The 16509-nt window shown below is 37.0% G+C and overlaps 1 protein-coding gene across 1 annotated transcript; it reads right to left on the bottom strand.

Moving 5' to 3' along the window:
• Positions 1–8530: 8530 nt before the first annotated feature.
• On the bottom strand, positions 8531–12787 carry LOC144973391 (uncharacterized). The gene has a single exon (XM_078915753.1). The coding sequence runs from the start codon at positions 12568–12570 to the stop codon at positions 11377–11379; it is 1194 nt and encodes a 397-aa protein (XP_078771879.1). The 5' UTR covers positions 12571–12787; the 3' UTR covers positions 8531–11376.
• Positions 12788–16509: the final 3722 nt, after the last annotated feature.

Genomic DNA, 16509 nt, shown 5'->3' with positions numbered 1-16509 from the left:
TCTGATTTATAGAATTCGGCGAGAGCGAATGAATCATCACAAATGGCTGTCTAAAAACAATATGAAAGAGCAGAGTGACGTCAACTTCATTCCTTCTATAGCGTTATGTTATTTTTTTTATATCTATTTTCTTTTGGGGTGGGGTGGGGGGGGGGGGGGGGGAGAGGGATGTTAGAGTTTGAGTCTTAGTGGCGAAAAACTTCTTACTCTAGTTTTAGAATCAATGAATGAATCCCCCCCCCCTTCCAGCCCCCCCCCCTCCCCATGGGTTAATGTAGAGGAATAAAAAAACCGAGGAAGTCGTTTATCGATTATTTTATTGCAATGCCTTTATTACATTTATCTTTTTATTTATTTTATTTATTTATTATTTTTTTTTTTTGGTTTCATCTGAGTCTCACCATTAGATTTTTAGTGTCATAATATCACAAAATGAGTTTTCATCAAATTACGATCATATAGTTTATTTGAAATGTGTGCGGCTATGTGGTCTAGTGGTATGGCACTCGCTTTCAGATCGGAATGTCCTGAGTTCAAACCTCGCTAGGCGCATAGTTGAGTACTTGGAAAAGACTCTTTACTCACATTCACACACCGTACTCAGGTGTAAAATGAGTACATGGCCGTCATTAGTGTTGTCTCTCTCTGCCAAAAAAATTGTAATATCGCCTAAAGACGTCATGTCTCGTTCTAGATGTTACGTGTTGCTGTTGGTCAGGGACACCCTGTAAAGCGCTTTGAGCATCCTAAGTGGATATTGCGCTATATAAAAGGTCAAGTTTAAACACCGATTGATAAAATTGTCCCTCGGTTGATCAAAAAGGTCTTAAAACTGAGATTTCCTTATAGGCTCAGGTTTGAGGGTGTGATGTGTTGAGGGCAAAGTGCACATGTTGGCAGGTCGGATAATCGAAAACAATTATGGGCCTGTTTTAAGATCATGGGGTTCTCGATAGCTCATTTGGTAGAGTCCTCGCTTCACAAGCGAAGGGACAGAGATCTATCCCGGGTGCGGTCGAGGTTTTTTCTAACCCCCCTGTTCGCCCAGCAGTGATTGGGTGGGGAGGGGGGGGGGAGCTGATCTTATAGATCTGGTGGAAAGTACTTTGCGATAAATTAGCGTCCTATCAAAAGGGTAGCAAGCAATTGGTATTGTCCGTTTCACGCTATAGAAACAGGGATAACTCCGGCTCCATGAGCCTATAGCTCTGAAAGACTTTTAAAATATTGTTGTAAGGGACAATACTTTGCGTTGTTATGAGAGTACTTTTATTACACAAATTATCAATTCAGCCCATAATAATTCAGGTTATCGGACCTGTAAATAGGTATACGTTGGTCGAGGGTTATTATAATCAAATTATTTCTTTTTTTCTAATTTCTAGCCAGAATGAAAAAATAAATAGATAAATTGTTGTGTGGGAAAAGTAACGGCAGTTTATTGATTTGCATTTGCATAAACCAAAGTCATGCATTGATAGCAGTGGGATGAAAAGAGCGTGTATTGCCTCGTGGAAACACTTAAGGCTGGAGAATTCAATGGGTTCTTATTGCAATTTGGTTTAATAATTAACATAAGGAAATAACGACCAAGCGAATTGGGAAGAAAAGTGTGGTGTAAAAAAAAAAATTCTGGTTCCAATCACATTTTTTTAAAAATTGTCCATTTGGGCCCATCAGGCCAATTGAGCCGGAGTTTATCCCGGTTTTTATAGCGTAGAATGGCCAATAGCAATTGTTTAGTACCTTTTGGATAGGAAGAAAAGTACTTTCTGCAAGATCTAACAGACCCAGCTACCCAGTCACTGCACTGGTGAAAAGGCGGCTCAAAAAAAAAAAAAGATCTCCACTGCTCCCGGGATTGATCTTGGTCCTTTTGATTGTGAAGCGAGTGCTCAACCAACTGAGATATCGTGACCCCCTTCCAATCACATTAGAAGTGTAAATGTGTTCTTTGGGAGGACTGAATACACACTTTGTGTAAATGATCTTCTGGTTTAAGAAGTGACCCCATCTTATATGTATGAATGCGCTGGCCAAGGATCACAAATTCCATCCGGAAGTATAACGGACCAACACAAACTCTGATAACCATGAACTTTTATAGTCTGGTTCAATACAGTTTAGTGAGAACAACTCACAAACGCGGATGGCAAAAACATCACAAAGGCCTGAGTGACGTCATCTGCATACTATCATATTCTAGTCTAACTATTATATTATGCTGGTCGTCAATAAAGATCATCCATCCTCGCTCTTTTGCATATCATAATCCAAAGTGTCTGCCTATATTATATCCTGCTACTTAAATAGTAATGCCTTCTTATGATTCAATATGTAACCTACTCATTACTCGTCCGAAGGACTGGCTATATACACACTTCCATCGAATTAGGAACCAGAAAAGTAGAAGGTGTGACGTCACAACTTTCTTTCTGTAGATAGTTCGAAGATGACGTCACTCAGGTCTTTGTTATTGTTTTTTGCCATCCGCGTTTATGAGTAATGCTCACTGAACTTCATTAACCTGACTATAAACGGTCATGGATACACACCGTTTTGTGTGTTGGTCCGTTATACTTCCGGATGGCAATGTTATGAGCTTCTTAGCCAAGCGCATACTATCTATTGGCGTCACTCAGCGTTTTGTTATTGATTTTAGCCAGCCATTTTTATGAGTAGTTCTCACTATATCATTGATTAAACAGACTATAGATAGAATGCGCTTGGCCAAGGAGTTCACAACATTGCCATCCGGAAGTATAACGGACCAACACACAAACTCTGTGTAACCATGAACTTTTATAGTCTGGTTAATACAGTTTAGTTAGAACAACTCACAAAAGCGGATGGCAAAAACAATAACAAAGGCTTGAGTGACGTCATCTGCATACTATCTATAAACAGGGTCAAGATTACACATAGTTCAGTGTTTTGTTATGTTATATCCACCTGGCGAAATTTTGTGAATAAATTACATAAGCGCACAGCATCAATTAACGTTCAAGATGACAAATAGTTTGGTGTGCTAGCACGCTATGTTCGTTGGCGGATCTTATGAGTATTTTTGGCTAAGGGCAAAGCATCAACTGCTACGTGGAAACACTGAAGACCGGAAAGTTCAATAGTGTATAATAGCTATTTTGTTTAAAAATTAACACAGAAACAAATAATGGTCAAGTGAATAGGACAGTTCATTTCACTCATTACGAATTTGGCGTTAGGTTTCAACGCCGATAGCTCAGTAAATAGAGCATTCGTCTCCCATGCAAGAACCCCTCTGTCGGCCCGTAGCCATCGTAAACTTATAGATAGAATGCGCTTGGCCAAGGAGTTCACAACATTGCCATCCGGAAGTATCACGGACCAACACACAAACTCTGTGTAACCATGAGCTTTTATAGTCTGGTTAATACAGTTTAGTGAGAACAACTCACAAACGCGGATGGCAAAAACAATAACAAAGGCCTGAGTGACGTCATCTGCATACTATCTATAGATAGAATGCGCTTGGCCAAGGAGTTCACAACATTGCCATCCGGAAGTATCACGGACCAACACACAAACTCTGTGTAACCATGAGCTTTTATAGTCTGGTTAATACAGTTTAGTGAGAACAACTCACAAACGCGGATGGCAAAAACAATAACAAAGGCCTGAGTGACGTCATCTTCGAACTATCTATATATAGTATGCAGATGACGTCACTCAGGCCTTTGTTATTGTTTTTGCCATCGGCGTTTGTGAGTTGTTCTCACTAAACTGTATTAACCAGACTATAAAAGTGCATGGTTACACAGAGTTTGCGTGTTGGTCCGTTATACTTCCGGATGGCAATGTTGTGAACTCCTTGGCCAAGCGCATTCTATCTATAACATAGAACGATTGAGACATTGAGTATGCTCCGGTGTATGGGGTGAATTTTTAATTCAGAAAAGTGAGTGGAGCAGGCACTTATGTTGGTTGTTGTTACCAACATAAGTGCCTGCTCCACTAAGGTCAAAATGCGTCTCTTCGCTGACAACACGGCACTATATAATCAGATAAGAACAACAGACGACTGCAAAACACTAAATAACGATCTAGAAAAGAATAAATCAAATGGAATTCAACTTATCAAAGTGCAATGTTCTAACTATCACAAAAAAAGAAAGCACCATTACGTTTGAATACCAACTTCACGGTCAATACCTGGAACATATAAAGACAGCAAAATACCTTGGCATTGAGTTTGCTAAAAACCTTAAATGGAACGGCCACATATGTCACCTGGCTTCAAAGGCAAATCAAACAAGCGCATACATCACCCGCAATTTAAAAAGATGCCCAATTTCAACTCAAACTCTTGCTTTTAAAACTATTGTTAAACCAATTTTGGAATATGGCAGCTCAATTTGGGACCCATATATAAAGAGAAACCTTGACACTTTAGAAAACAACCAAAGAAAAACAGCGAGACGCATCACAAACACATTCAATCCTTTCTAAAGTGCAGCTGAGGATTGGCCTTGAACCTCTGGAAAAGAGAAGAAAAAATATTTTAAAATTATAATGTTCCACAGGATCTACGACAAAAAGTCGTGCCTTAAACTTCCAAACGAGATTAAAGATATCAGCACAAGAATAACGATAGAATACGCAACAAGAGTAACCTCCCAAGATAAAGAAACGGACGCACACCTGTATTCATTTTCCCCTTCCACTTCCCGACTGTGGAATATCCTCCCAGATGACGTGGCTGAAAACGGTTGCCAACATGCCTTCAAGCGGTTGCCAGACATCACATCATTACTTTTTAATTTATGTATATATTTTGTATTAGTACGAGTAAGTATGTGCAGTGTTTTAACAAGTTTGAAATGTAATATGTAATACCTTACAAACTGTGGAGTGATCCTCGACTATATTTGAGGTTTCCACAAGAAGAAGAAGAAGAAGAAGAAGAAGAAGAAGAAGAAGAAGAAGAAGAAGAAGAAGAAGAAGAAGAAGAAGAAGAAGAAGAAGAAGAAGAAGAAGTGAGTATATTACAGAATTGTATCGAGTCTATGACACACTGGTTAATCACGAACAGGAGACGAAAATGAATGTACTCAGTATACAGCCTTAAGTAATGGGAGAGGTCTATAGATAGAATGAAGTTGACGTCACTCACGTCTTTGTTATTGTCTTTTTGCCATCCACGTTTATGAGTAATTCTTACTAAACTGTATTAACCATACTATAAACGTTTAAGGTCACACACAAAACTGTGTGTTGGTCCGTTATACTTCCGGATCGCATGTTATGAGCTTCTAAGTCAAGCGAATACTATCTATAGATAGTTCGAAGTCGACCACACTCATGTCTTTGTTATTGTTTTTTGCCATCCGCGTTTATGAGTTATTCTCACTAAACTGTACTAACCTGACTATAAACGTTCATTGTTACACAGAGTTTTGTGTGTTGGTCCGTTATACTAACGGATGGCAGGTTTTCGTCCATCCGAGTCATCGATTGCATGATTTTTTGCTGTCCAAAGATTGGGTATTTTTAAAATAAATGTAAACACGTTGCTCTGCTTATGAAAGTTGTAAACAAACCCATGTGAACAAAATGACATTTTCTTGTGACGTTAGATATTTTGAAAACTGTGAACATTTTTCACTATGTGGGTCATTTTGAAAACATTCTGCAAATTGACCAATGACCTCGAGCACACGGAAATGTAATATAAAGCATCTCCATTGACTGGATTTCAGAAAATCATCAGGAAAAAGTTCAAGTTTCAAAACTCTCAGGGTTCAAGTTCAAAGTTCAAGTCCATAAGATAGTCTCATGGTCTCATTCTATGAGGCAAACAATTCAAGTATATTCCTCTTTAAGGCCATAAATAAAAAGCAAACACACAAAACAAAAACAAACAAACAATCAACAAACTTATTTTCTCTAAATGATGAAAATGCGACAAAGCAGATTTGTAAGATTCATCTTCTCATATCATTTCATTTTTTAACTGTCGTACTCTGGAAAAAAAAACAACTCGATTTTTACAAACTTGGCCAGAAAACTCGTCCTACAAAAATCGATCGATTTAAACGACCTTCAACTTGGCAAAACTTCCAGGTGAAGTCCTAGTTTGAGAGTTTTGCCAAAATGAATGTAATTTTAAATCCATAATTTTTTTTTAACGGATTTCTTGACCAAATTTTAAAATACGAGTTTTTCCAGAGGACGGCGGGTAACTTGTTAAATGCCTTATAGATAGTTCGTAGATGACGTCACTCAGGTCTTTGTTATTGTTTTTTTGCCATCCGCGTTTATGAGTAATGCTCACTGAACTGTATTAACCTGACTATAAACGTTCTAGGATACACACAGTTTTGTGTGTTGGTCCGTTATACTTCCGGATGGCAATGTTATGAGCTTCTTAGCCAAGCGCATACTATCTATACATGATATCATACAGGCGCAATCTGAATCACAGTTTTTAAAATTATGATAAACATGAAATTCAATATATTCATAACCTTAACTAATTCAACTGTTTGCCAGTGAATTTTCATCAATGAGCTTAATTTTTTAAATGAGATTTATATAACGCAATAGCCACTTAATGTGCTGCAAAGCGCTTTACAAGGGGTCCCTGGCCAACAGCAACGTGTAAAATTAAGGACCTGACATGACGCCTGTTAGGCGATGTTACAATTTTTTTCGTACAGAGACAATGCTGTTAACGGCCAGGTACTCATTTTACACCTGAGTACGATGAGAGAATGTGAGTAAAGAGCCTTCTCCGAGGACTCAACTATGTGCCGAGCGAGGCTCGAACCCAAGACCTTCTGATCCGAAAGAGAGTGTCATACCACTAACTAGACCACATAATAGACGAACAATGATTCGTCAATGATGTCGAAGGGAATAGAAGCCATCTATAATCAAGTTTTCGTCCAACCGATTCATTGATCACATGATTTGTTGCTATCGACGTGTACTTATTTGCAGGTCTGATAATCCATTTGTTATGGGATTATTGTTGTAATGGAAATAGATACACTCAAACCAATGCAAAATATTGTTCGTTATGAGAACGTAAAAACAAACCAATAATAATTATTGCGTTCCGTAATCAAACCTGAAAATGTGTTCTTTGATTGCTATAGAGCAGTAAAATTAGGTGCCCCAAACGTAAACAAAGGTCTTGAAGCACATGGCAAACCACATGTTCCTGTCTTGACAGCTCACGTTCCAATGTAAATTATAGAAAAAAATAACCTTTAAAATGTGGCTGTTAGGTGGCAAAAGAAACACATATTCCTAAATACTCGATCATGCATCAAATAATGTCTAGATATGGATATTTTATGGAACAAAAGGTAAAATTTATCAAAAGTTACAGTCTATCTATTTTTAGACCAGAGCAAATTATTGCGCTGGTGTGAACAAGACGAGAATTATTCGGAGCCTGGTTTTCAGAATAATTTAGCCTTATATTATTATTTCTGCAACTGTTAGATTTTATGTAAACATATTTTCAATACTGAAAGTGTATTGCCTACAACTCAAACTACAAAATTGGGAGACCTATCTTGTGCGTAAATTATTCCGGTCCCTAACGAAAATCACTAGCAACTTGTTATTGTTTACGTTTGGGGCACCTAATTTTACTGCGCTATAGGGAATGAGATTAGCGGAAGAGTAGCGTCCCTTGATTGGACGTCACCTTACAGAGAGAACGTCAATTTGGTTTTGAAATGTCTCAAGCTGCTTTCACCTGAAGCGAGGACGAAAGACGCATGCCCACAACCAACATGACGTTCTCCCTCTAATAACTTTTCCGCCGGTGACGTCACAGACTATGGGTGACGTCCAATTAAGGGACTCTACTCTTTCGCTAATCTAATTCCCTATTCAACGACTTGATATTTCTTCATAATATTTCTTAACAAGCTGGTTTGTTTATGAAAGTTGCAAATATAAAAACTCGAGCTTTAATATAGTGCAATACTGCAATATCCACTAATTGAGCACAACGCGCTTTACAAAGGGTCCCTGACCAACAGCAACACGTTACATGTAGAACGGGACATGACGCCTGTTAGGCGATATTATTGCAATAACGAGTTTTGCAGTTACGAGTTTTGCAGTGAGCTTATGAGGAAACATTCCTTGGCTTATTCATTTGATAAAGAGAAAACACTGTATACTGCCTGGTATTGTTTTACACCCGAGTATAGCTCGTATTTCCAACAGAGACAACACTGTTAACGGTCAGGTATTCATGTTACACCTAAGCTTGGTGAGAGAATGTGAGTAAAGAACCTTTTCCAAGGTCACAACTATGCGCTGAGCTTGGCTCGAATCCAGGACCTTTCGATCCGAAAGCGAGTGTCATACCACTAGACCACATGTGTCAAGATAAACAATGAACTAGATATTGGATATTTCTAAAACGATGAACAGTTTTTGTTATGTAGGTTATTTTGAGTACATTTTGTCATGTGACCAATGACTTGAGCTCATCGACAATAATATAGATCTCCCCAATCAACTCTCTAAAACAAACAAATCAATGTTAGAGTCTTTGCTTTCTGTTCTATGGACGCATATTTTTATTTGATAAATGAAACGATAAGATCTAAATATCGACGTTTCAATATTATGAGATAACAGCAATAATGATAAACCACAATTCAAATTTAATATGCCAGGTTTTTATGGTTGATATGATTCTTGCCATTTAATCTGCAAAGCAATCAGATTTATATCGCAAACATGCAAAAATGAGATATGCTTTTGTTTTTGTATTATAATGTCTTATTATGTTGCACATTGTGTAAAAATTTAAAAGTCCTAACACACCCTATCCTATTATAATACAGGTCAGATAATAAGTTATACCTGACCCTATGGTGTACAATCAAATAATATGTTATTTATCGTGTTTTATTCCACCCACCCCACTGGAAAACCCTATCATTTTATTAGTAAATAGGTAATCGTTGAATAATGCTTTAAACGCGCTGAATAAAAATCGTATTCAACGACTGCAGAATATTTTCGCATTTTGTATTTATTAATCTCATTATATTTTTATGGTACAAATACACATACTCGCAAGCTCGTTGTGTTATTTGGCACGATAAAAAAAATACTCGTTTAATAATACAAAGATATGAAATAATTGTATAGTAAATTCCAGTTGATTGGCAATTATTATGCTTATAAAAAATATTTTGGTGCACATGAATACAAATCCAACGTTTTTCTATTTTGGGTCAAATTATCATGAGATTCCATGAAATTGTCTCACAATAGGATTCAATAGTCTGATGTCACTTCTGCCCAGCAACGAGCAGCTTGGTTCTAAATAAAGAAAATCGGTACTTTTTATTCTTCATGCTGCTAGAACTTTTTCACATGTCATATGATCAGAATGTATAAAAGTCAAAACATGATCAAATTTATACTGTTTTTCTCCTCTGGATACACTTTTATGCTCGTCGGAGAAGTATCATATAAGGGCGTCCGCCATTGTTCCTATAGTTAAGAACCAGTTACTAAATTACAATGCGTCATTACGAGGGAAGTGACGTCACGACTGTTGAAGCCTATTCCCACAGTCGTCACAGAGATAATGTATTATGTCACCATAGAGATATTTTTTTGATAGGGTATGCGCATTTTGACATACAATCTAAATTATACATTCTTAACATCAATTTTGTTATAAAATTTAGATTCGTCACTTTATAATGTCTAATATAAATCTCATAAGCTAAAGCTGAAAATCTCTCAATGGTGAAACAAAATGCTATATTATTGTTGATAAGAGGGAAGCATATCATAGAGGTTATTCCTTCATTAGTTTTTGCGGAACATTTGCAACAAGATGCCAAGTACCTTTCCATGCCAGACCCCCGAAGCAGGAAAGCAAAACAGTTATCAGCACAGATAATATATACTTTTTTTTCACCAAATTTTTTAAAATCCTATTATGATGATATAGAATGATTAAAACCGCCCAAAATAGTTTTTTTTTTAAAAGAAACGATCCAACCCGTAGCATATAACAGCATATAACTTGCTGATGATGTCTTCACTTAACTCTCTCCTTACCAGCTATTTTTAGAATTTCCCCCGAAAATTCACATCCACCCAGCACAAAAATAGACTTTTCCTAAACAAAAAAAGTAACATGTGAGCTCTACAACACAGTGTTTAGTATTTATGGCTTTAACTCACTCAACCCTAGAGATTTTTGCCACTTTTCAAAATGGAAAAAACTGTATTTAAAATGAGCATGTAAGATAGTTTTATTCAACTACCCTTAACGTGTAAAAATTTTAAACATTAGATTTGATACTACGCCTATAATTTGTCATTAAAAATGGAATAAATATTATGCGGTGAAAGAAACCCTGGTAAACTACGGACGGATATAGTCGGTGTTAGGGCTGAGTGAGTTAATCAAAGCATTTCTTTACATTTTGTGATGTACAAGAGAAATCTGAATGAGAAAATTGTCTGTTACATTGTAATCAATGTGACGATTTTCCTCTGGGTGGTAAGGAGAGGTTTAAGTGTCAGTTCATGGCATAATCAGTCGGAAGGTGAATTTGCTCCCCGGGTGATTTTTCATGAAATTACAATCAGATGCATGGGAAAGATATACAACAACTTTTCTCAGATGTCATATTTTTTCAACTTGACTAGCTGTAAAAATATTTAGAAGTGAAATTAAGCTTTGATATTTCCAGATGTACAAAAGGGGTACGTAGATTTAATAATTTATGACAAGAACTCACTTTTGATAAAAATTGACCTTCTAACTAAACTTGGCAATATCTCAGTTCAAACCTTTTCACCATCTAACTGATTATGTCATTCAGTGTAAGGATTAGAGAATCTTTCTGGGCTATTAAAAAAACAGACTCATTTTGTCAAAAACTATAAAACCTGGGACATCTTGATAAAAACTTGAGCTATCATATAGCACAATCTCCACAATATATGTTCAAAGAGCCTTGCAAGGGGCCCCTGGACAATAGCAACACATAACATGTAGAACGAAACATGACGCCTGTTAGGCGATATTTTTTCCAACAGAGAAAACGTTGTTAACGGCCAGGTACTCATTTTATACATGACCTCGGTGAGAAAATATGAGTAAAGAGCCTTTTCAGCTATGCGCCGAACAAGCCTCGAACTCAGGACCTTCCGATGCGAAAGCAAGTGTCATACCAAAGACCACGTACCCGCACAAGGCTTTGAAGACTTTATTGAAGTCCCAGGTTTGAGAGTTTTGACAAGAGGAGGGTAATTTTAATCGATCAATATTTAAAAGACGGTTTTCTATCTCTTTCAGCGTATGGCAGTCTTTTAGATCACGTCATCCAGTTAAGGTTTCTTCAATAGCATTTGCAGCGACATGAGATGAGGAAGCATAACACTCATATCAATATCAGCCAATCGAATCAGGCGTTCCGGGGGTACCATTGATCTGTAACCCTCGCCCCATCCTAAGATATGACAAGGCCCTTGGCAATCTTTGTACCACCAGCCAGCACCATTCTCGTCAGCACAATTTGCGCCCATGGCGTCGTGATCTGTGTCGAAGGTTGAAAACGGAACGTTCTGCAGCGAGCCGAAACAATCATCAAGTCGATAGCTGGTAGTATCACAACCATACGTCATATTCATTGCAGAATCAAAAGTAAATGCATAACCTTCGTCCTCGCTCAACAGTCGGAAATTGTAATAGTTCCAGTCAAGATTGCACAACCTGGAAACAAAAAATTCTGCCTTCAAAATCAGAGTTGTGTACCCTGCTTGGCTGAGGATGTGCCATTTTTCAAGCCCGAGCCACTTGTGTGCCGAGCCCAGTTCATAGCCCGATCGGAAACTGGACCAACTCCGATCATGACTGATTCGGCCGCTGTTTTTCATCAGCTTTACAGACGAATAAATCGGTTCTGTAACTCGGATCGAGCACTCTACTTCGATCTTCGGCAGGTTTTTAGCAGAAAGATCCAAAACTACAGTATGTTGACCTGTTTCATAGCCGGATATGATTAGGTCGTAGCATGATTCAGGTAGTTTCTTACACAAAGGTCCTGCCCAGCCATCAACACAAGCACAAATTCCCTTTTCCGTGTCCCATTTTCCATTATTTTCACATTGTTTGGTAAATTGATAATTATCTGTTATTTCGTCCTTGCATCCAATCAAATCTGGACAAGTTCCATGAATGTAACAAGACGAAGTTTGGACTAGGCTTGCGCCGATACACGAGTCTTTACTACCGCACAATGTCAAACATTCCAACAAGCTTCGAACTGGTGAGATCACAGTGGAACATCCGTTTGCTATCCTTTTCTCCACACCACAAATCGGATGTTTTGTAAACGTAAACTCTCGCGTCGAAATCACGTTATAAATCAGAAAAAACACAAGGTCGACTTGAAAGAGTAGATTCATGGTGCAATGTTGATAATTATAAATATGTGTTGTCAATTTAATAAGTAAACCATATCCAACTGTAAAATCCAAATGCATCGAAACCGGCAAATTTTCAATGAGCAAACATAACATCAAGACTGTGAATTCGATAAAGCCATTTGGGTATAGCTCTCAAGAGAGACAAATTGTGTTTAATCTTGCACTGCCAAAGTAAAAGCTTATCCTACTTCTCACAATGAATTCTCTCGAATAAACGACGAATTTCTCTTAGAGGTTTTATTGACCTGATGGCCCCATAATTCAATCCAATTTATGAATGAGAGTTTGCTTTTAATAGTCGTTTAGCGCCATTCACCCGAACCGGATATAGAATATTGGAGCTTCCGGTGATATTATATTTTATCAGACCAATAAAATAAGAAAGTTAAAACACCTACAAACTATTTAAAATTCTAAACAGGCAAATAGCTTTACGATTCTTTTGAACTCAAAAGCTAAAAAATCATACATTTATTATTTCTTTCGTTAGCCACAAAGACCACCGTTTTCCTTGCATAATGATACTGGTGGGTTTTTCCAACTTTTAATATATATATATATATATATATATATATATATATATATATATATATATATATATATATATATATATATATATATATATATATATTTAACTGGTTATATAATATATCCGAAATTTCGGATAATTAGATAATTCTTCATTCCTTCGGATTTCTCTACACGATACACGTCAACATAGAACGCTTTGCCCATTAACATTATAAAAAACTCATAAGTTAAAATTGGATTAAATGAAATATCACGAAACGCATTTGAGCATGGTAAATAGGTGAAAGTGTTCTATATAAATGTTCATAACTGTTTATTTTAATTCTTAATTAAGAGGCTACTACAATCACTAAGAGGAAGCAGAAGACCTTTAATATCATCGAGATCGTCAATAGGGAAGAAAAGTGTGATGTCAAACAACTGGTTCCTGACTCATGGGAAGAGTAAAACCACTCTTCTAGAGGGCTGAATACATACCTTGTGTAAATGATTTTCGGAAGCTGGCGGTAGAGAGCAGTCACTGGCGTTCCTTATTGTCGACATTATGTGTTTATGAAACACCAAAGAGGAGTAAGTAAGTCAGTAAGTAAGTAAGAAAGTAAATAAGTGAGTAAGTAAGTAATTTTCTGGTTTCAGGGTGATGGCATCTTTTTTTCTAGTCTAAATATGTGCTGGTCGTGAATAAAGATCACCCATCCTTGCTATTTTACGTAATCCCATAATCCTTAGAATCTCTCCATACACCCTGCGACTAAAATAGTTATGCCACCTTATGATTCAATATGATTATGCCACCTTATGATTCAATATGAAACCTATTCATTATAAGTCCTCCGAAGGAACGGCTACAAACACACTTCCAATGATTTCAGAACCAGGAAAGTAAAAGGTAATGTGTTATGTCAATGCTGCCGTTCCCTGAACCAAAAAGACCTTGTAAAAAATAATTTGGCCAGAAAACTCGTTCTTCAAGTGGTGATCGATTTCATCCTTGTAAAAACTCTCAAACTTGTGATTTCTTTGAAGTCTTATTCCTAGGTTTGAGAGTCGTTCAAGAAAGTTCTGTGTTTGAAAAATTCAATGAAGTCCCAGGTTTGAGAGTTTTTGACAAGATGAGTGCCGTTTTAATCTTCGACATTTGAAGTGATGAGGGTTTTTTTCAGAGTACGATAGAAGGGAGAGCAGAGCGTTTCTAGTTTGTTGTTAGCATCTTGACATTACAGTGTTTGGAAAAGGCAGTTGCCGAGGTAGAAAAGAGACCCACGCATCCTCGATCTACCCTTAACTAGTTAACTGTCGCTCTCTGGAAAAACTCGTATTTAAAAATTTGGCCAGAAAACTCGTCCTTCAAATATCGATCGATTTAAATGACCCTCATCTTGGCAAAAACTTCTCAGATCTGGGACTTCGCGAAGTCTTCCTTAGCCCCAGTTTGAGAGTTTTTGCCAAGATGAGGGTCATTTAAATCGACCGATATTTGAAGGACGAGTTTTCTGGCCAAATGTTTAAATACGAGTTTTTCCAGGGAACGGTATTTAACTGGTTAATTCTTTCATCGTGATATGTTAAGTTATGCTTGGGAGTATTTGGTTTGGTTAAAAGCAAATATTGCGACATTTACACTGCTTTTATGTAAGAAAAGAGGCAGGATAATAATTGTGACTACGATGATGCGGGGATCCCGATATTAGTTGGTAGTTGATAGAGCACTAACGTGACATGTAAAGGAGATCGAATCGAACCCTGGTGTTATCGAGATAATAAAGTCCCGAGTAAAACTAGATACATTCATCCTATAGGGATAAATAAACTAAACTAAAAGAATAAGAGCCGTCTTCAAACTAGGCTTACCCGTGCCATACACACTTCTTTTCCTGTAAAAGAACAACAACAACAACAAAATACAAAACAAAAAACAAACAAAACAAAACAAACTTGAGCTTTCATATAGAGCAATATCCGCTAATTGTGCTCAATGATGTTTACAAGGGTTCCCTGACAAACACAACACATAGCATGTAGTACGAGACATGACGACTGTTTGGCGATGTTACAATTTTTTATTTCCGGCAGTGACAACGCTGTTAACGGCCATGTACTCATTTTACACATGAGTACGTGAGAGAAAGTGAGTAAAGAGCCTTTTCCAAGGACCCAATTATTCGCCGTGGTGGGCTCGAACCCAGGACCTTCCGATCCGAAAGCGAGTGTCAAACTAGACCACATAGCCACACAGGTACGAGAATAAAGGTATTGTGTTTTAAATGTCTCAGCTCATATCAACTCACGTACTGAAAACTGCAATTAACCAGCAGATTTTTATCGAATCAAAACATGGAATTTGTGACATACTTTCACACGTGCTCGGACAAACATAGCTGATTGTTTATAAACCATTTCCTGAATGAATTCGACCTCTCTCTCTCTCTCTCTCTCTCTCTCTCTGATCATTGTTCTTGTATGTTAATAATATTGCCACAAAAGCTTGTCAAAGGATGCATATTTTAAGAAAACTGAGATCATTTCAAGTAAGTAACAAAACAATGGTTCAGATCTATAAGTCTCTAGTTTTCAGCATATTCACTTTCAGCATTTCAATGTGGTTTGGCTCATGTGGAGTGAAGGAAAATAAAAATCAGAAAATTTCGAACGAATGTAGCAAAATAGTAAATAGTAAAATTGACACAATTTCTAAAGAATACTCGAAAGCTGTAGAAAGGAAAGCAAATTGTATTGTTGATTCACGCAAACACCCCTTGAATTGTGAGTTCAAAATTATTCCATCAGGGAGACGTTTTGCTCAGCCAAAATGTAGAACACAGATACAAGTGTACTTTTATACCATCAGCAATCAGTAACCTGAACTCCTATAAAAAGGCACCCTAATTAATTTATCAGAAGTAGCTTTGGTATTAGAAATAAATTATAATGACTGACATATTATATGAAGCATTCATATTATTATCCTTATTACTATCAACATTTGAATCAGGAACTGTGTGCTGACTGACTTTTGATGCCTTAATATTAATATCTTTATTACTGTCAACATTTGTATCAGAAATTAAGTTTAAATACTGACTGACTTTTGATGGCTTAATATTATGACTTATGACCCCATTTAATATCACCATCTGTGTCTGAAATTGTGTGTAAAATACTGATTTAAATCGCACTGAGTTAAGTGTGTGTGTATATCACCCTCGTTATGACCTAATGTTTACAGTACTCTGTATGTTTGAATGCGCCGCTTGACTTTATGTGTATGACATGAATGTGTGCTGTTTGTAGAGAATTGTAATTGTAAACACAACACGAATTGCCTTTCTTCTGGACAATTAAGATTATTATTATTATTATTTAATACCGCCAAATGGGTGACTAGTTATCACACGATTTTCTCGATCAGATTATAAACGTCTCAATTTCGACATAATTTTATTTGTTGGTTCTATAGATAGAATGCGTTTGGCCAAGGAGTTCACAACATTGCCATCCGAA

The sequence above is a fragment of the Berghia stephanieae genome, chromosome 5, assembly GCF_034508935.2.
Source record: "Berghia stephanieae isolate SIO BIC M18660-M18661 chromosome 5, UCSD_Bste_1.3, whole genome shotgun sequence".
Lineage (NCBI taxonomy): Eukaryota > Metazoa > Mollusca > Gastropoda > Nudibranchia > Aeolidiidae > Berghia > Berghia stephanieae.
Note: the sequence above shows the minus strand (reverse complement) of the source record. Positions and strands in the feature narration are given on the sequence as shown.

What these genes read in the sequence shown, in the direction of transcription:
- LOC144973391 (XM_078915753.1), bottom strand. Translation starts at nt 12,570, where the DNA reads ATGTTATGTTTGCTCATTGAAAATTTGCCGGTTTCGATGCATTTGGAT.